Source organism: Girardinichthys multiradiatus, chromosome 9 (assembly GCF_021462225.1).
Source record: "Girardinichthys multiradiatus isolate DD_20200921_A chromosome 9, DD_fGirMul_XY1, whole genome shotgun sequence".
Taxonomy (NCBI): domain Eukaryota; kingdom Metazoa; phylum Chordata; class Actinopteri; order Cyprinodontiformes; family Goodeidae; genus Girardinichthys; species Girardinichthys multiradiatus.
The window spans coordinates 44,104,747-44,128,988 of NC_061802.1; the positions used below are offsets into that span (position 1 = coordinate 44,104,747).

At 45.4% G+C, this 24,242-nt stretch overlaps 1 protein-coding gene and 1 long non-coding RNA gene across 3 annotated transcripts in view; one reads left to right on the forward strand and one right to left on the reverse strand.

Annotated features, from left to right (window-relative positions):
- The window catches only part of slc1a7b (solute carrier family 1 member 7b), a 75,359-nt gene extending 51,479 nt beyond the window's left edge, over positions 1-23,880 (reverse strand). The window contains exon 1 of one of the 2 annotated variants that reach the window (XM_047374055.1): positions 14,885-15,052. In XM_047374055.1, the coding sequence (XP_047230011.1) occupies positions 14,885-15,049 (165 nt within the window). In that variant the 5' untranslated portion in view covers positions 15,050-15,052. Of the gene's footprint in view, positions 1-14,884; positions 15,053-23,739 lie in introns of those variants that run through there. The other variant, XM_047374056.1, reaches the window with a different exon arrangement.
- Positions 22,373-23,895, forward strand: LOC124873419. The gene is made up of 3 exons (XR_007039518.1): positions 22,373-22,484; positions 22,630-22,709; positions 23,767-23,895. It is a non-coding gene; the product is annotated as an uncharacterized LOC124873419 (long non-coding RNA).
- The last annotated feature ends 347 nt before the right edge of the window (positions 23,896-24,242 follow it).

The following is a 24,242-nucleotide window of genomic DNA, read 5'->3' on the forward strand; positions in this document are numbered from 1 at the left end:
CAAACTCCATCACTTGGATGTCTTTTCAGATAGCGACAGTGTGCTCAAGGTGGGAGGAAGACCAAGCAGTTTAAGTATGTCTTATTCATTCAAACATCAAACAGTAATACCCAGACAGCATCATGTCACAAAGTTAATCACTGGGCCTTGCCATTAAAATGGTAGACACCAGGGCAAAGGCTTTACATTGAATGAGATTCCATCTAATGGACACCGAATCATGGGGCTTAGACAGTGTGTTGCTTCATATATGTCAACATGTGTTCTGTAGAAAACTGAGGAGACCTGTAGAGGGACAGGAAAGGAGTGATCTACCTAAAGCCGGATGGATTTGTCTGCTCCTTTTACATACGACTGCATGGTTGTTTTGTCTCTTTCCTGACAAAAAATGGACGAAAGGAACACAAAGATACAATATGATCTTCAACTGCTTCAACTCTCATGCAATACATTTGGATATGTTAGGTGGTCTATCTACGGATACCTTTATTAATGTTTGCATTGCTTTATTACACTGACCGGCTCTGTGAAGCACAATAAATGTGACCAGGGTACTAATTTTGGTGGTGCCAAAAATTCACTGCATGCAGCTCTACAGGTGCTATGAATCAGAAAAAGGCGGACCCAAGATTCAGCCAGACACAGTACTGAAAGTTTAAAAGGTTTATTCAGCCACAGGAAAACATCACACAGGTAACACTCCTCACAGCTTCCAGGAATTACTGAGGCAGAAAGAGGGATTAGTGACTTGTAGTCTCTCCAGATTTTGCAGGGATCAGAAAAGCCACTAACCTGCTTTTGTCTTGAGTGGAACTTGAAACCCAGAGGGGAAACCTCAGTGGGCGGCAGGCGGTGATCTCCACAGCACAGGTAAGAAGTGACTCCAGGCTGAATAATCCGAGGGCTAGGCTGGCTCAATAATCCATGGACAGAAACAGGGTCAACGATCGGAACAAGAGGCGTCAGGAAAGGGGCAGGCAGAGGCATAAACCAGATGCAGGAAATAAGGTCGACAACCAAAATCCAAATAGCCCGACAGGGAGCAGGCAGAGGCATAAATCCAAAAGGCAAGGCAAGGTCAAGAAAAATGATCAGACAGGAAGGAACGCTGGATATCTACTCACACAAATGGCTTTCAAAAATCTGGCACCGTCTGCTTGTCAGAGTCAGTATATATCAGGGAAGACACAGGTGCTTGGCATTCCACAGATTGCATTACACTGCAGCAGCCACCAGGTGCATCTAATCTGCTGATTGCAGCCAGGGAGACAGGGTAGAGCAGACGTGCCAGAATCATAACACTGTTAACACCTGAATCTTAACACCTGTGGGTCTGAGCCCACTTGTGTATACAAGGTTTCTCCATTAAAGTACGTAATAGTGAGTGTGAGGAGCCACAGACCTGCCCCCCTGAACCCGGGACAGATACGGAGGGGATCCGAGGCACAGACATCCAAAGGCCCCCCAGAGCACAGGAACCCCAGGAAAATCACCGCCAGGACTACCGCAACCCCCCCAGAGAAGAGCAGGGTAGAGTCCCAGGAGTACCACCCAGCAGCCACAGTGCCGAAGCCCCAGGGAGCTGTGGCGATGAGCCCACAGGCCCTGCCGGCAGCTGTCCATGCTTGAGCAGATCCAGCCATGGACCCAGAGACCCAAGACCCCGGGACATATCATTCCCCAAGCAGAGGCCTGACAGAGCCCAGGAGTCCAGGCCCCGGCAAGCAGCCACCGGGAGTGAGTCAGCACACACCAAAGAACCCAGCCCTGGATACCGAGAACCACAAGAGACACCAACCACCAGCAGGTAGTGTGGCGGGGAGGGAATTGGCCCCACATTTGATGGGGGGGCCTAAACTGATCCAGGAGAGGGAGCAGTCCAAGACCCAACCTGACACAAAAAACAGGCACACACAGTCACAATCACACATTCCCACCGTCATGCGTACACATAAAAACACTCACATCCACGCACCCAAATTAAAGACAAACAACAATGGACGTCGTACACTCACCCACACTCCCCATACATACACTATACTCCCAGATTCAGGTGCCAATACCCCATAGGGACAACCAGACCCTGGAGGTCTGGTGGCTGCCAACCAGGGCCACCACAGAATAAAATAGTCCCTACCCCCCAATGAATTCTGATCCCAACCCCACGAGCCCCCCACCCTCAACGAGCCCAGACATGAATCTCCCCACAGGGCCACCCCCAACCAGGACACACATACTGAATACATACCCCCTGTGAGATCTCTGCTGGCTGGTTCTGGCACTTCATTGTTCTCAGCTGCAACTCATCCAGCTAATGAGCTCATGGCTTTTTAAGACAGCTGCTGACACAGTCTGTTGCTGGAACATAGTCTCTGTTATGTGGACTTCTGTCAGCCTGCCTGATCGCTTGTTGTCCTGCCTTCCTGTCGATCTGCCCATCTGTCTGCCTGCCTGTCGCCATATGGAACTCTTCTTCAGGAAATCTGCACTGTAAATATTTCCACCGCCAGAACACTCTCTCTCTGCTCGGATCCTCGGGGCTTCCTCATCCTCTGGCTTCTAACAACTCTAATCAAGGTCTATCTAAGTTGGAACAATAAAACCTAATTTCAATCTAATTCTGTGCATCGAATCTGTGTCATCTTCTGATTTGGTTATATTTCGACAACCTGAGTAAATTAATGATAGTATGTTCCAGCCAGCAGACATGTCGAAAAACAAATCAGATGAAGATGAACAGACCTCCTGGAGGGAACGCCTCCAATCCACTGAGACCATGCTTCAACAGTTGCTACAACAACAAAGGACGACAGATGCCCATCTCACGGAACTTGGTGGTATGGTACATGCCTTAAGTGAAATATTAACCAAACTCTCACCCGCTCCTTCCAATCCTCCAGCTCGTTCTGAGAATCCTCAGCCACCCACAACCCACTCGTCCGGGATCCGAGAACCTGATTTCCGTCCGTCTGAACTTTTTGATGGCAACCCTAATAATTTTGGTGGGTTTTCTCTCCAATGTGAGTTGGCTTTTAGTCGTCCCCCTCTCTGTTTCCGACTGCTGCTTCCAAGATCACTTTTATTGTTACCTCCCTAAAAGGATCTGCTTTACGCTGGGCGCACAACTTTCTCACAACTAACCCTATTGAGTCTCTGAGTTACGCAGTTTTTTTCAGTCACTTCAAGGAAGTCTTTGATCAACCACTCCAACAGGAGACAGCTGCTAAGAAGTTACTTACCCTCAAACAGGGAAAGAGGGCATTGGCGGAGTTCGCCATCGACTTCCGGGTGGCAGCACAGGAGGTGGGTTGGGATGAAGCGGCACTCAAGGGTATTTTTGAGAATTCCCTTACAGATCAGATAAAGGACCAGTTGGTTTTAAGAGATCAACCCGTGAGACTGGATGATTTAATCAAACTGTCAATCCGTATTGACAACCGCCTAAGAGAGAGACAAGCAGAGAGGAATCATAAGTCAGAGTGGCAGCACTTTATGGCACCTCGGACCGCTTACCTTGATACACCCACTTCCTCTTCGGAGGGATCTGTGGAACCTAAGCCTATGCAAGTTGGTCACACTCGTCTCTCTCCTGAAGAGCGACAACGTCGTTTTGGAGCTGGTCTTTGTTTGTATTGTGGACAAGGTGGACATTATGTTGCAAGATGCCCAAAGAAGGGGCTCGTCAATAGGTCAGGGGACTTTGATGAGCATGTCCCATTTTTCCCCTATATCTCGTCTGTGTTTTCCAGTCACTATTATTATTGGCCAAGAAAAGTGTCCAGTGGATGCTTTTATTGATTCTGGTGCAGAACAGAATCTTATTTCCTTGGATCTAGTTGACAAACTTAAGATACCTTCTCAGTCTCTCAACCACCCCCTTTCTGTTTCGGGCATCACTGGTCAAACCATATCTCAGGTGAAGTTTAAAGTGCCCCACCTTCACATCATTACCTCAGGTAACCACCATGAATGGGGTGAGTTCTTTGTTGTCTCCTCTATCTCCCCACAATTGGTTCTAGGATTTCCGTGGTTGCAGAGACATAATCCCGCGATTAATTGGGTGGAGGGCAGAGTAGAGAAGTGGAGTGATTACTGTCTCCAGAATTGTCTAAAGACTGCTGTCTCTCACTCTAGCAAACAAATTGAACCACCTGAGCCTGTTGATCTGTCTAAGATTCCTCCTGAATACCACAATCTTGCATCTGTTTTTAGTAAACAGGGGGCTCTTTCTTTACCCATGCATCGCCCCTATGACTGTGCTATTGATCTCCTCCCAGGTGCTCCGTTACCATCCAGCAGACTATACAATCTCTCTGGACCGGAGAGAAGAGTCATGAAGGAGTACATTGAGGATTCCTTAGCATCCGGGATCATTCGGCCATCTACCTCCCCCATTGGCGCTGGCTTCTTATTTGTGGGGAAGAAAGACGGCACATTAAGACCCTGCATTGATTATAGGGGGTTGAATCAAATCACAATCAAAAATAAGTACCCCTTAATACTCATTGATTCTATACATGACCAATTACACTCTGCCAAGATTTTTACCAAGCTCGACCTGCGCAATGCGTATCATCTGGTTCGGATCAGAGAGGGTGACGAGTGGAAGACAGCTTTCAAGACTCCCCTGGGACATTTTGAATATTTGGTGATGCCATTTGGATTGACTAACGCACCCGCTGTTTTTCAGGCTCTTATAAATGATGTTCTCCGTGATTTCCTCAACCTCTTTGTGTTTGTTTATCTGGATGATATTTTGATTTTCTTTCAGAACATTGATCAGCATCACCAGCATGTCAGGACCATACTCCAGAGGCTTTATGAAAACCAACTCTTTGTAAAAGCCGAAAAATGTGAATTTGGTGTTTCTTCTGTGACCTTCTTGGGTTTTATTTTTGAAGCAGGCAGGTACAGAACGTATCCTGAGAAGACCAAGGCAGTGGCAGAGTGGCCTACTCCAACGGATCGCAGGCAACTCCAAAGGTTCTTAGGTTTTGCACATTTTTATAGAAGGTTCATAAAGAACTACAGTCAGGTCACTGTGCCTCTCACTCAACTTACCTCCTCTCTGAAGACATTCCATTGGTCCCCTGAGGCAGAGAAAGCTTTTTGCAAATTGAAAACTTTATTTTCTTCTGCACCCATTCTGACTCATCCTGATCCTAGTGCGCAATTCGTTGTGGAGGTTGATGCTTCTGACATTGGAGTAGGGGCCATCTTGTCTCAACGTTCTCCTATAGACAACAAGGTGCATCCTTGTGCTTATTTTTCTCGTCGTTTGTCGTCAGCAGAGCAGAATTACGATGTGGGAAATCGAGAGCTTCTGGCTATCAAGTTGGCGCTTGAGGAGTGGCAGCATTGGTTAGAGGGAGCGGAAGTCCCTTTTCTCATTTGGACTGACCATAAAAACCTCTCTTACATCCAAAATGCCAAGAGACTTAACTCCAGACAAGCCTGTTGGTCCCTGTTTTTTGCTCGTTTTAATTTTTCTATCTCTTACAGACCCGGCTCCAAGAACATCAAGCCCGACGCTCTCTCTCGCCAATTTTCTCATTCTGAGCAATCCAAGACTGAAGCTTCCATCTTACCGGAATCCTGCATTGTGGGCGCCCTCACCTGGGCCATTTAAAAGGACATCAGGGAGGCGCAACAATCTGAACCGGACCCAGGTACTGGTCCTGTAGGCAAACTGTTCGTTCCGAACTCCGTCATCAATAAAGTTCTGGATTGGGTTCATAATAATAAACTTACCTGTCATCCGGGGATTAATTGTATGATCACTTTTACCAAGAGGTATTTCTGGTGGCCCACTATGAATCCCGACATTAGAGAGTTTGTCGCAGCGTGTTCCACATGTGCCCGTAACAAGAACTCAAATCAACCTCCTGCCGGTCATCTTCAACCTCTGTCTACCCCCAGTCGCCCATGGTCCCACATCTCTATTGACTTCGTCACTGGTCTCCCGCCATCTGACGGAAACACAGTCATCTTTACCGTTGTTGATAGATTCTCTAAGACTGTTCATTTTATTCCCTTAACTAAGCTTCCGTCTGCATTGGAGACTGCTCAACTTCTGGTTTTTCATGTCTTCCGTATTCATGGCATGCCCTTGGATATTGTCTCTGACTGAGGCCCGCAGTTCATTTCACAAGTCTGGAAGGAGTTCTGTAGGGCTATTGGTGCTACCATAAGCCTTTCATCTGGTTACCACCCTCAGTCTAATGGGCAGACTAAAAGATGCAATCAGGAACTGGAAGTAGCATTGAGATGTGTGATTAATGACAACCCTTCTTCCTGGTGCAGACATCTGGTGCTAGAATATGCCCATAATATTCATATTTCCTCTGCTACTGGTTTATCTCCCTTTGAGATTTCTCTGGGCTATCTACCTCCATTATTCCCCAGTATTGAACCTGACACTGTTGTCCCCTCTGTTCAGCATTATATCTCCAGGTGTCGTAAGATCTGGCGTCAGACCAGGAGGACACTTCTACGCACTTTGGAACAGAATACAAGGTTTGCTGACCGTCACCGTTCCACTGCACCGGTCTACCAGTCTATCATCAACCCTTCTGCGGTGAGACTCAAGTTGCCAGCTTCTATGCACATTCATCCTACCTTTCATGTTTCACAGATCAAGCCAGTCTCGGAAAGTCCCCTGAATCCACCCACCAAGCTCCCTCCCCCTGTTCGTCTCATTGATGACCATCCGGCTTACACGGTCAATCGTATCCTGGATGTTCGACGTAGGGGGCGTGGTTTTCAGTACCTTGTGGATTGGGCTGGATATGGACCTGAAGAAAGAACCTGGGTACCTCGTTCTCTTATCCTGGACCCTGCTCTCATTACATCTTTTTACAGTCGTCATCCGGAGAAACGTTCGGGATTGCCTGGAGGCAATCGTTGAGGGGAGGGTACAGTGAGATCTCTGCTGGCTGGTTCTGGCACTTCATTGTTCTCAGCTGCAACTCATCCAGCTAATGAGCTCATGGCTTTTTAAGACAGCTGCTGACACAGTGTGTTGCTGGAACATAGTCTCTGTTATATGGACTTTTGTCAGCCTGCCTGATCGCTTGTTGTCCTGCCTTCCTGTCGATCTGCCCATCTGTCTGCCTGCCTGTCGCCATATGGAACTCTTCTTCAGGAAATCTGCACTGTAAATATTTCCACCGCCAGAACACTCTCTCTCTGCTCGGATACTTGGGGCTTCCTCATCCTCTGGCTTCTAACAACTCTAATCAAGGTCTACCTAAGTTGGAACAATAAAACCTCATTTCAATCTAATTCTGTGCATCGAATCTGTGTCATCTTCTGATTTGGTTATATTTCGACAACCTGAGTAAATTAATGATACCCCCGAACCCAAACGCCATGAATCCCCCCCCCCAATTCGGGGCTCCACGAAGGGCTTGACCTGAGAAACGTGGAACGTGGGGTGAATCCTCATGGAGTTGGGTAATCTCAGTTGTACAGCGACAGGGTTGATGATCCTGGAGATTGGGAAAGGTCCAACAAATCATGGTGCCAATTTCCGGGATTCTACCCTTAATGGGAGGTCCTTGGCGGAGAGCCAAACTTTCTGCCCCACCTGGTACTTAGGGGCAGGGATCCGTCTCTGGTTGGCCATTCTTGACTGAACCAGTGACATTCTGATCATCGACCTCCTGGCCTTTCTCCATATTCTTTGGCACCTTAGGGCAGCCGCTTGGGCGGACGGAACATTAGCTTCCCTCTCCTGAACTGAAAACATGGGTGGCTGGAAACCAAACACTTTTCTTAGTACGGATTAACTTTTTTTTAACCACCACCGCCAGCTGCAGTTATTACACAAAAAAATTATGTAATTACAGCTTTACATCTGAAAAAAATCTTGGAGATCATGCATTTTTCCAAAGTCTGTAATCCAACTTTAATAAACTCTCAAAGACTGAAGCGTCTGTATGTAGGTCGTGCGCTCTACTGCTACGCCAAATGCCGTGCCCCATTTTCATGCTCATTTGATATTATTGCAATATCAGAGACTTGGATGGACAGAAAAGGGAACTGATTGTTTTCAGCTTGATGGATATGATTTATAAACAGAAAAGACAAAGATGAAGTAGCAGTTTATACGGACAAGTCGTTGAACATCAGAATCCTAGATGACATGTCAGCTTTGATTGAAAATATACATCACAATATATATTTAAAATAGAAATAGATACTAAAACAAGTTGTTGGGACAGCGGTCATGGGTTACAACATTAAAGACCAGTAAGAACTTTTGTGTAACTTTCTAAATAAATCGCATTAAACTACATTCAGCTCAACCAGGAACAGGAGGAGTAACAGCGGACTTCCCTTGACGTCACTGTTTGAATAAACACTCCGCTGCACAACGAGAAGAGGTGACTGGACCCTGAGGAAGATTGTGGAGAAGGGCCGATTTCAGACCTTGGGGGACCCGCGGAAGCAGTGGACTGAGTCTGGAGTAGAAACATCCAGAGCCACCGTGCAAAGGCGTGTGCAGGAAATGGGCTACAGGTGCCGCATTCCCCAGGTCAAGCCACTTTTGAACCAGAAACAGCGGCAGAAGCGCCTGACCTGGGCTACAGAGAAACAGCACTGGACTGTTGCTCAGTGGTCCAAAGTACTTTTTTCGGGTGAAAGCAAATTCTGCATGTCATTCGGAAATCAAGGTGCCAGAGTCTGGAGGAAGACTGGGGAGAAGGAAATGCCAAAATGCCAGAAGTCCAATGTCAAGTACCCACAGTCAGTGATGGTCTGGGGGGCCGTGTCAGCTGCTGGTGTTGGTCCACTGTGTTTTATCAAGGGCAGGGTCAATGCAACTAGCTATCAGGAGATTTTGGAGCACTTCATGCTTCCATCTGCTGAAAAGCTTTATGGAGATGAAGATTTCATTTTTCAGCATGACCTGGCACCTGCTCACAGTGCCAAAACCACCGGTAAATGGTTTACTGACCATGGTATCACTGTGCTCAATTGGCCTGCCAACTCTCCTGACCTGAACCCCATAGAGAATCTGTGGGATATTGTGAAGAGAACGTTGAGAGACTCAAGACCCAACACTCTGGATGAGCTAAGGGCCGCTATCGAAGCATCCTGGGCCTCCATAAGACCTCAGCAGTGCCACGGGCTGATTGCCTCCATGCCACGCCGCATTGAAGCAGTCATTTCTGCAAAAGGATTTCCGACCAAGTATTGAGTGCATAACTGTACATGATTATTTGAAGGTTGACGTTTTTGGTATTAAAAACACTTTTCTTTTATTGGTTGGATGAAATATGCTAATTTTGTGAGATAGGAATTTTGGGTTTTCATGAGCTGTATGCCAAAATCATCCGTATTAAGACAATAAAAGACCTGAAATATTTCAGTTAGTGTGCAATGAATCTAAAATATATGACTGTTAAATTTTCATCATTACATTATGGAAAATAATGAACTTTATCACAATATGCTAATATTTTGAGAAGGACCTGTATATCAAACCTCCCCTTCATCAGTAAGATTATTGAAAAAGCTGTGTTTCAGCAGGTAAACAACTTCCTAACAATGACCAACCGCTTCGATGTCTTCCAGTCAGGCGTCCGTGCTCACCACAGAGACTGCTCTTGTCGAGGTGTTCAATGACATCCGTATAAATGCAGACTGTGGAAGAACCACAGTGCTGGTATTATTGGACCTTAGTGCAGCATTCGACACTGTTGATCATTCCATGAGCACCTGGAAAACTGGGTCGGCCTTTCTGGTAGCGCACTCAATTGGTTTAAATCCTACTTGAAGGACAGGGACTTTTTTGTGTCAGTAGGTAACTTTACATCAGAGAACACAAAAATAATATGTGGCGTTCCCCAAGGCTCCATCTTAGGGCCCCTCCTATTCAATATCTACATGCTCCCCTAAACTCAGATTTTAATAAACAACAACCGCCTTGAACCGCCACCTTAACGTGGTGGAGGGGTTTGAGTGCTCGAATGATCCTAGAGGCTATGTTGTCTGGGGCTTAAATGCCCCTGGTAGGATCTCCCATGGCAAACAGGCTCTAGGTGACGAGTCAGACAAAGAGCGGTTCGAGAATACCTCATGACGACTACAGAATCAAGGCACGTGACGTCGCCTGGTACGGCGGAGTCGGGGTCCCACCCTGGAGCCTGGCCTGGGGTCGGGACACTTCGGAGAGTGCCTGGTGGCCGGGTTGCTCCTCGCGGGACCCGGCCGGGCCAAGCCCGAACGAGAGACGCGAGACCATCCCCCAGTGGGCCCACCACATGCAGGGGGAACCGTGAGGGACCGGTGCAAAGAGGATTGGGCGGCAGACGAAGGTGGAGACATCGGCGGCCCGATCCCCGGATGCTTAGGCTGGCTCTAAGGACGTGGAATGTCACCTCGCTGGGGGGGAAGGAGCCTGAGCTGGTGCGGGAGGTCGAGAGATATTGACTAGAAATAGTCGGGCTTGCCTCCACGCATAGCGTGGGCTCTGGAACCCATCTCCTCGAGAGGGGCTGGACTCTCTTCTACTCTGGAGTGGCCCGCGGGGAGAGGCAGCGCGCTGGGGTGGGTTTGCTTGTTGCCCCCCAGCTCAGCCGTCTCGTGTTGGGGTTTACCCCAGTGGATGAGAGGGTCGCATCCCTGCGCCTTCGGGTTCGGGAGAGGTCTCTGACTATCATTTCGGCCTATGTGGTAGTGCTGAGTACCCGGCCTTCGTCCCTGTCGGGGTGCTGGATAGTGCCCCTCCTGGGGACTCCATTATTTTGCTGGGGGACTTCAACGCCCACGTGGGAAACGACAGTGACACCATGTTCAAACATAAGGGTGTCCATCAGTGCACTTGGCACAAGGATACCCTTGGCAGGAGGTCAATAATCGACTTTGTTGTCGTACCATCAGACCTTTGGCCGCATGTTTTGGACACTCAAGTGAAGAGAGGGGCTGAGCTGTCCACTGATCACCACCTGGTGGTGAGTTGGATCCGCTGGAGGAGGAGAAAGCCGGACAGACTTGGCAGGCCCAAGCGCATAGTGAGGGTCTGCTGGGAGCGTCTGGCGGAACCCTTGGCCAGGGATGTATTCAACTCTCACCTCCGGGAGAGCTTTGACCAGATTCCGAGGGATGTTACAGACATAGAGTCCGAATGGACCATGTTCTCCACATCTATTGTCGATGCTGCTGCCCGTAGCTGCGGCCGTAAAGTCTGCGGTGCCTGTCGCGGAGGCAATCCCCGAACCCGGTGGCGGACACCGGCAGTAAGAGACGCTGTCAAGCTGAAAAAGGAGTACTATCGGCTGTGGTTGGCTTGTGGGACTCCTGAGGCGGCTGACGGGTACCGTGGGGCCAAACGTGCCACGGCCCGGGCGGTGGCAGAGGCAAAAACTCAGACCTGGGAGGAGTTCGGTGAGGCCATGGAGAAGGACTACCGGTTGGCCCCGAAGCAATTCTGGCAAACCGTCCGGCGCCTCAGGAGAGGGAAGCAGTCCTTCGCCAACACTGTTCACAGTGGGGGTGGGGAGTTGCTGACCTCGACTGGGGACATTATCGGCCGGTGGAAGGAGTACTTCGAGGATCTCCTCAATCCTGCCATCATGCATTCCCTGGTGGAAACAGAGGCTGGGGACTCAGGGTTGGACTCTTTCATCACCCAGGCTGAAGTCACCGAGGTGGTCAAAAAGCTCCGCGGTGGCAAGGCTTCGGGGTTGGGTGAGATCCGCCCTGAGTACCTCAAGTCTTTGGATGTTGTTGGGCTGTCATGGTTGACACGCCTCTTCAACATTGCGTGGCGGATGGGGACAGTGCCTTTGGATTGGCAGACTAGGGTGGTGGTTCCCCTACATAAGAATGGTGACCGGAGGGTGTGTTCCAACTACAGGGGGATCACACTCCTCAGCCTCCGTGGTAAGGCCTACGCCAGGGATTGGAGAGGAGAGTCCAGCCGATAGTCGAACCCCGGCTTCAGGAGGAGCAGTGTGGTTTTCATCCCGGCCGTGGGACACTGGACCAGCTCTATACCCTCTACAGGGTACTCGAGGGTTCATGGGAGTTTGCCCAACCAGTCCACATGTGTTTTGTGGACCTGGAGAAAGCATTCGACTGTGTCCCTCGTGATGCCCTGTGGGGGGTGCTCAAGGAGTATGGAATCGGTGGCTCTTTACTAGGGGCCATCCGGTCTCTGTACAAGCGGAGCAGGAGTTTGGTTTGCATTGCCGGCACTAAGTCGGACCTGTTCCCGGTGCATGTTGGACTCCGGCAGGGCTGCCCTTTGTCACCGGTCCTGTTCAGAACTTTTATGGACAGGATTTCTAGGCGCAGCCAAGGGCCGGAGGGGTTCTGGTTTGGGGACCAGAGGATTTTGTCTCTTCTTTTTGCAGATGACGTGGTCCTGCTGGCTCCATCTGGCCAAGACCTACAGCATGCGCTGGGGCGGTTCGCAGCCGAGTGTGAAGCGGCTGGGATGAAGATCAGATCCTCCAAGTCCGAGGCCATGGTTCTCGACTGGAAAAGGGTGGCTTGTCCTCTTCAGGTTGGAGGGGAGTTCCTGCCTCAAGTGGAGGAATTTAAGTATCTCGGGGTCTTGTTCACAAGTGAGGGAAGAATGGAGCGGGAGATCGACAGACGGATCGGTGTGGCTGCCACAGTAATGGGGGCGCTGTGCCGGTCCGTTGTGGTGAAGAGAGAGCTGAGCCGAAAAGCGAAGCTCTCGATTTACCGGTCGGTCTACGTTCCTACGCTCACCTATGGCCATGAACTTTGGGTCATGACCGAAAGAACGAGATCCCGGATACAAGCGGCTGAAATGAGCTTCCTCCGTAGGGTGGCCGGGCACTCCCTTAGAGATAGGGTGAGGAGCTCAGCCATCCGGGAGGGGCTCGGAGTAGAGCCGCTGCTCCTCCACATCGAGAGGAGCCAGTTGAGGTGGCTTGGGCATCTATACCGGATGCCTCCTGGACGCCTTCCTCGGGAGGTGTTCCAGGCACGTCCCACCGGGAGGAGGTCCAGGGGACGGCCCAGGACACGCTGGAGGGACTATGTCTCTCGGCTGGCCTGGGAACGCCTTGGGCTCCCCCCGGAGGAGCTGCAAGAGGTGTCTGGGGAGATGGACGTCTGGGCGTCTCTGCTGAGTCTGCTGCCCCCGCAACCCTGTCCCGGATAAAGCGGAAGACGACGAGTACGAGTACGAGTACGAGAACAACGTAAGTTATCATAACTATGCAGACGGCACACAGCTATACGTTACGATGTCACCAGGTGACCATGAACTCATTCAAGCGCTGGGTAAATGCTTAGAAGAAATCAAAATGCCTGGATGTGCCAAAATTTTCTTCAGCTGAATCAAAACAAAATTGAAGTAATAATCTTTGGACCAAAGGAACAGCTTTTAAAAGTTAGCACACAGCTTCAGTTAATACAGCTAGAAACCACCAGTCAGGCTCGAAGCCTGGATGTAGTGAAGAACTCAGACCTGAAACTTAAGAGGCACATAAAGACAGTAACAAGGTCGGCCTTCTATCACCTAAAGAACAACTCCAGGATTAAAGGACTAATGTCTCAGCAGGACCTTGAAAAACTAATTCATTTGTTCATCTTTAGTAGAATTGAGTACTCCAACAGTGTCTTCACAGGTCTGCTGAAAAAGTTGATCAGACAGCTGCAGTTGATCCAGAACGCTGCTGCCCGCGTCCTCACTAGAACTAAGAAAGTGGAACACATCACCCCGGTTCTAAAGTCCCTACACTGGCTACCTGTAGCTCAGAGAATAGACTTTAAAATACTTCTGTTTATATCTATAAATAGTCTATAGTCTATAAATCACTGAATAACTTAGCACCAAAATACATTACAGACTTGTTGTCAGACCTCTCAGGTCTTCTGGCTCAAATCTACTCTGCATACCCAGAACCAGAACCAAACATGGAGAAGCAGCTTTTAGTTCTTATGCTCCACTAATTTGGAATAAACTGCCAGAAAACTGTAAAAGCGCCGAAACCCTAGGTTGCTTTAAATCAAGATTAAAAACGTATTTGTTTAGAGTGGCCTTTGACTGTGCTATCTAAACGTTATTAGTTAAGTTTTCAGTCCAATTTTCCTTTCGTTTTCTTATCCATCATTCTATTCTCTTTATTTTTTAAATTACCTCTGTTGTTTGATTTTCTGTATCATTGTAATGTTTTTCCTTATGCACAGCACCTTGAGTGCCTTGTTGCTGAAAAGCACTACATAAATAAACTTGACTTGACCTGTATTTAAAAAATTGTGTGAATTCATTCTGTGTGAACAGAGTTTTGCTGTTCAATAATGCCAGAGCTTGGCTCATCCCTTTCAATATTGTCCTAATAGCACCACCTTATTGGGCTAGTATTCAGAACAACCCTAAACAGACCGAAATATTATTTAATCAAATATTAAAGTATTAATATACCTATTAAATAATAATTCATATTCATAATTACAAAGTAAAAATATAATCATACGTTTTTAACGATTTTAATGACTGGCTGGAGAGTAGGCTCACTGGAAGAAACAAAACAAGGTTGTGTTTGTATGTGGAGATTTTAACATTGCCTTGATAAATACTAATAATTACAAACACACATAGAACACAACGCACAGTTCAGTCCTTTTTCCAAAGACATCAGACCCAGTAGAATCACACCTTTCTTGGCTAATTTAATTGATCATATTTTCCAAGTTATATTTTTAATAATTAAATTGGTGGATTATTAATCGCTGACATCATTGATTATCTACCAGTTTTTTAATATGCAAGAACTACAAGTTTATTGTCATAGCGGCAAACTAGGTGACTCTAATGCAAGCAACAATTACGGAGGCAGAGTTTGAGTTAAACAGGTATATTGAGAAGCAAATTGGCCTTTAGCCAAATATGAACCTGGGCTCGGAACATGGATGGAGAGAAACCAGGTCTAAGAATCTCCTCTTGATTAGCCCAGATGATCTTCAGCTGTGTGGCTGCATCTGCCTGTCGCACCCTGCAAGAGGAGGTGGGAGGGAAACCATACACACACACACAATACAAACCTACATTCAGCTCCATCGCATGACAAATATCACATAAAAAAAATAAATATTAAGAGAGATAAAACAGAAGAATCAATTAATTAGTTACAAAATGATCTAATGGAACAGAATTGGGACACAATCTATCAAAGCAGTGGTACTTATATAGCTCATGAACATTTCTAAAAATATTTATGAGATATGATAAAAATTGACAGTAGCTGTCCTTTGATGACTACAAGATTACAAAATGCCTGTAAAAAGAAAAATATACTTGATAAAAATTTCACTAAACTAAACACTAAAGAAGCTGCAACTAAATAATAGAGATACAAGAACAGATTAACAAATATTACAAGTAAATATTAGATAAAAATAAACAGAATATGAAACAAACATGGAATATCCTAAATAATACTATCAAAACTGAAAAAAATATTTGAATTTGAATACCCCAATTATTTTATTGATAAAGGAACTGAAAAGTACAACGTGAATCAAATAGCTCAAAGTTTTAATCAACTCTTTAAAAAGCTTGAATTTGTCTAAAACCACCCCTTAAACATGATGATTAAATAAGATCATGATGTTAACCCCTCCCTCAAGAGCAGATACCAGAGGCCCCAATAAGTCCATGAAAAAGAAAACAAAAACAATCCAAACCAGGCTGACAGAGTGGGCCTCGAAGGAAGGACAAGAAAACAAAACAAAAACTCAAATTTCGTCTCACAGGACAGCAACGGTGATGCAGGAATCATGGAGGGTAGTTGTGATGTAGAAACCTCAGAGGTCAATGGCAATGCATGAAGAACTCAAGAACTTCACCAGCAGGTCAGCTGAGGGGCTTAAAAAATCCACAAAGGAGCTCTGAAGCCAAGAACCCACAAAGGAGCTCAGTAGTACAAAGGAGCTTTGGAGGAGGAACACGAGGCGGGTCCACCTGGACACCCTGGTCAGAGGCTTCAGGAGCTGGAGCACAAGGCAGGTCCAGCAGGGTAACGTTGGGAACTAAAGCTTGAGGCAGCAGCAGATTGGGGCATGGAGCAGGCGCTGGCACTTGGAGGCAGCGTTGAGCAGTCTCTGGGATCTTGAGGAGGCTTGAAGCATGCTCCGGGACAGCAAACTAAACATCTGTCTCAGACACCAACAGAACGGCTAGATGAGTTGAATTCTCAACTGAAAGCCCACGCTGGAGCCGAGAAGCAGGCTTGGGGCATGTTGCCGCAGGACCATGCCAACCTTCACGAAAGATATGCGAGGCGTCGGGCTCAGACGCTGTCTGCATGGCATGCTATTTATTCCGGTGTCCCTGGCATCAATATTGTTCTCTGCAGTGAGGTAGCAGAGAGGTGCTGTAGCGAGGAGGAATCGCCAGCTGTGAACCTCAGAAAGGCAATTGTTGCTCCAACTTATCCTCAGACTGTCGCATGTTCATCTCCAACTGGCTTCGGAAAGAGTAACCACCTCTACCCCTGTTGTTTGCACGAACGTCAACGGTGCGCCCAACTATGGTCTGCCCTTAAAAGTGTTGCTACCTAAGCCATTTTCCCTTTGTTAGCCAAAGCCACTAATGCTAGCGCCAGCAAAGTCAAATATTTATGTTAGCGGGCGGCTAAGTGAATACAGTTTCAGTTGTGGTTGCTAACATGTCAGGAGCAACAGTAAATAAGCTAGTAAAATAGAGCTGGAGTTGCTCTTTGATCTAGCACTTGAGTAAAGGCCTATTTTTACAAACCCTTTGGGCTACCCTGCAATGGACTGGCGGCCTGTCCAGGGTGTGCCCTGCCTCTCGCCCATAGACTGCTGGAGATGGGCACCAGCTCCCCGCATCCCACTATGGATGAAGCGGTATAGAAAATGACTGACTGACTGACTTTGAGCTACCTAAGACGAGCTCTTTTTCAAAATATAAAACACTTAAATTGATTAAAAACACTGGATTGTTCCTTGATGAACATATATTTATTAGAAACAATTTGTGATTTGGTAAACGTTCATGGAAACATCAAATTTCTGTGCAATGCATAGTAATCCAGTTTAGATTCAGCTGCTGGTGTACTGATGCAGAGAACAGAAAATGAGCCATCAGAAAGCAGAGAAAATAATCGACTAATCAGGAAAAATAATACGTTTGTCAACTACTAAATTGCAGTCCTCTGAGCTAATCCTCATTATTTTAATACATCACAGTCCAATTTCGCTCAAGTCTTAATTCACAGAAGTGTCCCCCCCTTACACACACACACACACACACACACACACACCTGTTGCCCTATATTCTCAAATACAGGAGGACCTGGGCCTCTACAGGCTGTCTGGAAACACAAAGATCTGTACCTTTGGTGCCCCCTGGGATGACTCCCACTGACGGGCACTTTTATTTGATATACAGTTACAGAAAGCATTTGTTTGATTGGACTGTAATCCCCTATTGTGAGAGTAAAAGAGACATGGCCTATTTTTAGGAGTATTTGACAGCAGGACGAGGCTTTAGCCTTCAGGGGTGATGGGAAAGAAAGGACTGCTTTTACTTTATGGAGCTCCTCTCTGGCTGTGTTTATGGTAATGCACTGATGGTGCCAAACAGGTGGAACCTGAGTGTATTTCTTTAATCTTGTCTTTGGGATTTTATGTGTTATTTCATGATTAAAAACCTTAAGCAAATCATACAAACACACAGAGAAGTCTGACGATGAATAGTACAGATTGTACTGCTCACTACTTGCTGAGGCTTTCTGTAAAAATTAATTTGCTGATCAGGACATTTTAACATTTGAAATTTTGTTCCAAATTTGCCAACTTTGGTCACATTAAAAACAGCATTAAATGATTTGTTTTCATACAGTTTTACATGTTTGATTCACAAAATGAGAGAGAGAAAACTTTTATTGCTGATATGATTTAGCTTAGAGCAGAGACAAATTGCACAGGTCTTTCAACTGAAAGCATGTTGTACTACTCATTGTCTAGTTAAATAAAGTGGTAGTTCAGATTTCTGGAACTTGGATTGTGTGGAGGTTTTGAGCAGTCACTATCTTCCAGACAGTGGATGACAGTTATAGAGCTTCACTTTTCTTAGCGGTTGGCTAGTCAGAGCCAATTATATCTTGCAATTTCATGCATTTTGCAGGAGATGATGATTCACTTACATAGAACCACTACAAGTTGTTCACTGTGGAGGCCAGTAGGTCATTCATCCATCCATCCATCCATCCCATCCATCCATCCATCCATCCATCCTTCCATCCATCCATCCATCCATCCATCCATCCATCCATCCATCGTGGTTTGTGTTTTTCATTATTAAAAGACTATAGACTTCTCTTTAAATCACCATCCAATGCAAATGTGATGGCTGCTTACAGGTTTGAAGCCCCTTGAGATTTTTTAACCAGGGTTAAGAATAGAAATCTCCCTTACCACTGGGCTCCCTGAAACTCTCCCTGAGATTCTTTAGCTGGAAAACTAATCTCTGTTTCACAAAAGTGAAGCGGCTAAAAACGCTACATCCATTTATATACTGGGGGTACTATTATATCTACTGGTCTTAATCTTCTAACAAAGGCAGACTTTTCTGGCTTAGTTAGAAGACTAAACTAATCATTTGTTTGTTGCTTGACAAAACTGTGGCACGAGTCTAAAATCATTAGTTCGTGTACTAAAGAAAAGTTTGTTAGTAGCAAAATAAAATAAGCTAAGAGGCGGCTGGTTTTCTGAAACTAATGTGTGGACAATCTTTCCTTAGATATGGCCTTAAAGGTGCTGTTAGACCAGTTTTTTAAAAATAAAACTTTGGATTTTCACCAAAAAAGGTGAAAGCAAAGAATGCAAATCGTTCAGTGTTGTTTTGATGACATCTGAAGTAGAGACCATTGAGTCTGTTGTCTGTTTCCTGCCAGCCTGGTTTCTTAGTAAAGCTGTTTGATTGAGATATATTTTCAAATGTACATATTTTTTTTATATCTGGAAAAATCTGCATTTATTCTGTTACAAAATGCTGTGATATCTACGCTGACGATTACCTCCACAATAATAACAACAACAGAAAAAATTCATAAGCATAGCTAAAGGAGTGCTAGGCTAAAGCTTCTGTTTTCTTTGACACGTCCTTTTTCTCAGTCATTAATTGCTACTGTTTACATCTGGAGTTTTTAATGGAAGCAGACAAGTTTCTAACACAAAACTTTTCCCAATATGTCTCTCTCTCTGGAAATGTTTGTTTCTAAACCCAAAGTTAACTTTTACAGTAACTGTGGCTACTTTCATTTAAGATTGTTTCTTTGAAATATCACTTTATTGACATCAATTAGGCATGATATTATGGTAAATGGTAAATGGCCTGCACTTGTTTAGCCCTTTATCAAGTCCCCAGAGACCCCAAAGCACTTCATACTAGATTGAGTCATCCACCCATTCGTGCACACATCCACACACTGACAGTAGTAAGCTACATTGTAGCTACAGCTGCCTTGGGGCAGACTGACAGATGTGAGCGGCCATACACAGTCGCCACCAAGCCCTCTGACCACCATCAATAGGCAAAGTGGGTGAAGTGTCTTGCCCAAGGACACAACGACTGAGACAGACATAGTGGTGGCTCAAACCGGAAATTATGACCTGCAGTGGCATGCCAACTTGTGTGCAGCTAGGCAGCCCCATATATTACAAGTTGGGTACGCTGTGTATTATGACCTATTTCTATCAGAGCCAGCATTCACTTTTTCAGGAATATACAGGTCCTTCTCAAAATATTAGCATATTGTGATAAAGTTCATTATTTTCCATAATGTAATGATGAAAATTTAACATTCATATATTTTAGATTCATTGCACACTAACTGAAATATTTCAGGTCTTTTATTGTCTTAATACGGATGATTTTGGCATACAGCTCATGAAAACCTAAAATTCCTATCTCACAAAATTAGCATATTTCATCCGACCAATAAAAGAAAAGTGTTTTTAATCCAAAAAACGTCAACCTTCAAATAATCATGTACAGTTATGCACTCAATACTTGGTCGGGAATCCTTTTGCAGAAATGACTGCTTCAAAGCAGCGTAGCATGGAGGCAATCAGCCTGTGGCACTGCTGAGGTCTTATGGAGGCCCAGGATGCTTCGATAGCGGCCCTTAGCTCATCCAGAGTGTTGGTTCTTGAGTCTCTCAACGTTCTCTTCACAATATCCCACAGATTCTCTATGGGGTTCAGGTCAGGAGAGTTGGCAGGCCAATTGAGCACAGTGATACCATGGTCAGTAAACCATTTACCGGTGGTTTTGGCACTGTGAGCAGGTGCCAGGTCATGCTGAAAAATGAAATCTTCATCTCCATAAAGCTTTTCAGCAGATGGAAGCATGAAGTGCTCCAAAATCTCCTGATAGCTAGTTGCATTGACCCTGCCCTTGATAAAACACAGTGGACCAACACCAGCAGCTGACACGGCACCCCAGACCATCACTGACTGTGGGTACTTGACACTGGACTTCTGGCATTTTGGCATTTCCTTCTCCCCAGTCTTCCTCCAGACTCTGGCCCCTTGATTTCCGAATGACATGCAGAATTTGCTTTCATCCAAAAAAGGTACTTTGGACCACTGAGCAACAGTCCAGTGCTGTTTCTCTGTAGCCCAGGTCAGGCGCTTCTGCCGCTGTTTCTGGTTCAAAAGTGGCTTGACCTGGGGAATGCGGCACCTGTAGCCCATTTCCTGCACACGCCTGTGCACGGTGGCTCTGGATGTTTCTACTCCAGACTCAGTCCACTGCTTCCGCAGGTCCCCCAAGGTCTGGAATCAGCCCTTCTCCACAATCTTCCTCAGGGTCCGGTCACCTCTTCTCGTTGTGCAGCGTTTTCTGCCACACTTTTTCCTTCCCACAGACTTCCCACTGAGGTGCCTTGATACAGCACTCTGGGAACAGTCTATTCATTCAGAAATGTCTTTCTGTGTCTTACCCTCTTGCTTGAGGGTGTCAATAGTGGCCTTCTGGACAGCAGTCAGGTCGGCAGTCTTACCCATGATTGGGGTTTTGAGTGATGAACCAGGCTGTGAGTTTTAAAGCCCTCAGAAATCTGTTGCAGGTGTTTAGAGTTAACTCGTTGATTCAGATGATTAGGTTCATAGCTCGTTTAGAGACCCTTTTAATGATATGCTAATTTTGTGAGATAGGGATTTTGGGTTTTCATGAGCTGTATGCCAAAATCATCCGTATTAAGACAATAAATGACCTGAAATATTTCAGTTAGTGTGCAATGAATCTAAAATATATGAATGTTAAATTTTCATCATTACATTATGGAAAATAATGAACTTTATCACAATATGCTAATATTTTGAGAAGGACCTGTACAGCAAGTTGTCTGTTGGATCAGCCAGAAACCTGCCTCTCCAAGTGCATCAGTGACCTCGACCCTAGTTAACCACCACACCTTCCTCCCTTGGACCACTGATTGTTGCAGACTGGAAACAGTGGTGGAAAAGCTCTGACCCAGTCTTCAGGCCACCACAATTTGATATTTATCAAAATGTCAGGATCTGCCATTTTGGGTTTTGTGTTTGTTTACTTTCTCAGTTAGGTGTTTCTATTCCTTTGGGTTTAGTAGTTATGTTTGTTTATTCCTTCTGTCATCCTGACAGTTTGTTCTCTCTCCAGCTCCTTAGTTTAGTAGTTCTTTCTCCCTTCGCCTATAGTTCCCTTGGTGGTTGCTTTCTCATTTATTTATTACTTAGAATGGTTTTCTCCTCTGGTTATTATTATTATTATTAGAACAGTTCTCTTTACTTCTTTGGGTTTTCTAGTTTAGTTTCTCAGTTAGTGTTTCTGTACTTGTTTACTGTTAGTTAAATTCTTCTTGCTGCATTCTAGTTCATTAGTTCCCCTTTTCCCTTTGGCCTAAGACCCCTTTTTGTTATTATTTACCCAGTTGCTTGTTCCCCTTAAGATTAGCTGTTCTTTCCCAGCCTAGCTCTTTAGTTTAGTTCTTCATGTCCCTGCTTTCTCTAGTTAGTGTTTCTTCCGGATTTTGTTTTGTGTTTTATGTCAGGTTTCCTTAGGTCTGTTTTCCATTAGTTTAGCTTTTTCCCATGCCCCTGTTTAGTTCTTCCTAGAATTACTATTTATGTTAGTTTATGTTTAGGTTTCTTTTCTCTAGACTTGTCTCTAGTTTAGTTTAGTTCTCCCTTCCAGTCTCTGCATTCTCTTGCTCCCGTTCCCATAGTAACATATTCTATCTGTTCCCTGCAGCCTGGTCCACACCTGTTTCATGTTTCCTCTGATTACCTGCCTCCCTGTCTCATTGGTCCATACTCCACTTACCTCAGCTTATAAGCTCTTTAGTTTTCATTGTTCTCCCCTGGTTCCTTACGTTATCAACCCTTGCTATCTTCCCGAGTTTCTCCTTGTGGTTTGTTTTCTGTTTTGCCTCTGGAACTTGTGCTTTTGGATAACCAGCCTGTACTCTGCCTGCCTGCCTTCTGTGAGTCCACCTTCAGTTCCATTATTAAACTTCATCTACTCACCATGCGGCCTCCTAGCCATGTTCTGCATCCCGGTCCTGCCTCCAAACCCACAACACTGACACAAAATGCAATTTTTTCTGCTTCTAACACATTATCTTTAAGGACGAAATGTTCACTTGCCACTGAATGTCTCCCACCCGCTAACTGGTGCCAAGAAGAGATTTTCACGTCACCTCTCAGTGGTAATAATACTGTTCCTGTTCAGTGTATATGGTATATGAAAAAGGTAGTCCAACTGTTGTTAAATAAAAGTGGGGAGTGCACAAAACCTGGTGAATATGTAGTTACCTTGAACACTGCTATGCTGTATAGAGGTGACAATCTATACGTAACTCCGTACATAGTAATGGGGAAAGACTGAAATAACATGGATAGATGTTCTATTAGTTTAAAATCTTTATAGAAATCTACTCAAAATGATTATTTTCTTTTGTTGAAGTAGAAAATCTGGTATTTGCAAAATCTTAGGGAGAATTTGGTTTATGTCTTTCTTCTTCAAGAGGTTTTAGAAACCTGAATATAATTCAGATCAAGATATGATAAATTATCCATCCTCCAGGTAGAATTAAGGTTAAAATAATATTTAAATTTGATCAAAACGTTTCTTCTGATTGGAAGTAATATTAACATTTGGAGTGCCCTAGCCAGAGTCCCAACTTGAATCTGAATGAGAATTTCAGGAGGGAGCTTAAAGACTGGGGTGATGGCGAGGAGGCCTTCCAGCCTCTGCTTGACTTGGAGCTCATCACCAAACATAAACAATCAAAATACCAGAGGAAGCTGGTTAGCAATTCTAATAAAGGGTTGGTTGCTGTGAAGCCATATATATATATATATATATATATATATATATATATATATATATATATATATATATATATATATATATATATATATATCAGAAACAACTTCTTGGTTGAATGAAAATAGTTTGAAATCTAAATCTGCCAGGGGTATGAATAATCTTAGGTTAACTTGCACCTTGACACACTGTTTGCATCTCAGAGCTGCATGTATCGTCGGACAGTACAATATCTAATAATGTTAAATATGAAAAAATAACCTGAAACCTCAGACTACGAAAAGGATAGTAGTGTACATGTAAACATATGTTTACAAAATAATACTTTGCAGCATGTGTGTTAGAGGTCCGGGGAACAGGCTTGTTTCTGTATGATGTCGCAGCGTGTCAGGGGGAGGAGACAGACTGACCTGCTCTGAGAGACGCCTTGTTCTTAGGAAAAAACCCAGAAGACACCCGATGACCACAGCCAACACGGACAGGATGAGGAGCCCATTCTGTTTGAGCACATTCTTGACCCTCACCCACACTGCGTCTAAAGCCACGGCCATCGTGAGCTACTGTCCTCTAGTAATCCATAAATGTGTCTCCTCCAAAGCTTTGAACTCCAGGTATGACAAAAAAAGTATACAAATAGAAAAAGAAAAACTCCAAAAGAGAGGTGATGTAAGATATCCAATCCTCTGTGATGTTCTAAAGCACCTTTGGGATCAGCATCCCTGTCGTCCTCACGCTGTGTCCGTCTGCACTAAGCTAAGAGGATCCTCTCACTTTCCAGGCATCCCCGCCCACCCTGCTCCACCCATCAAGAGCCCTGCGTGCACTCATCCACCGCCTGGGGGGAGGGAAGAGCTGGTAAACCCTGTCCCGATGGGTTAACATCTACAATCCTGTTAGAGTGTCGCTGTATTAA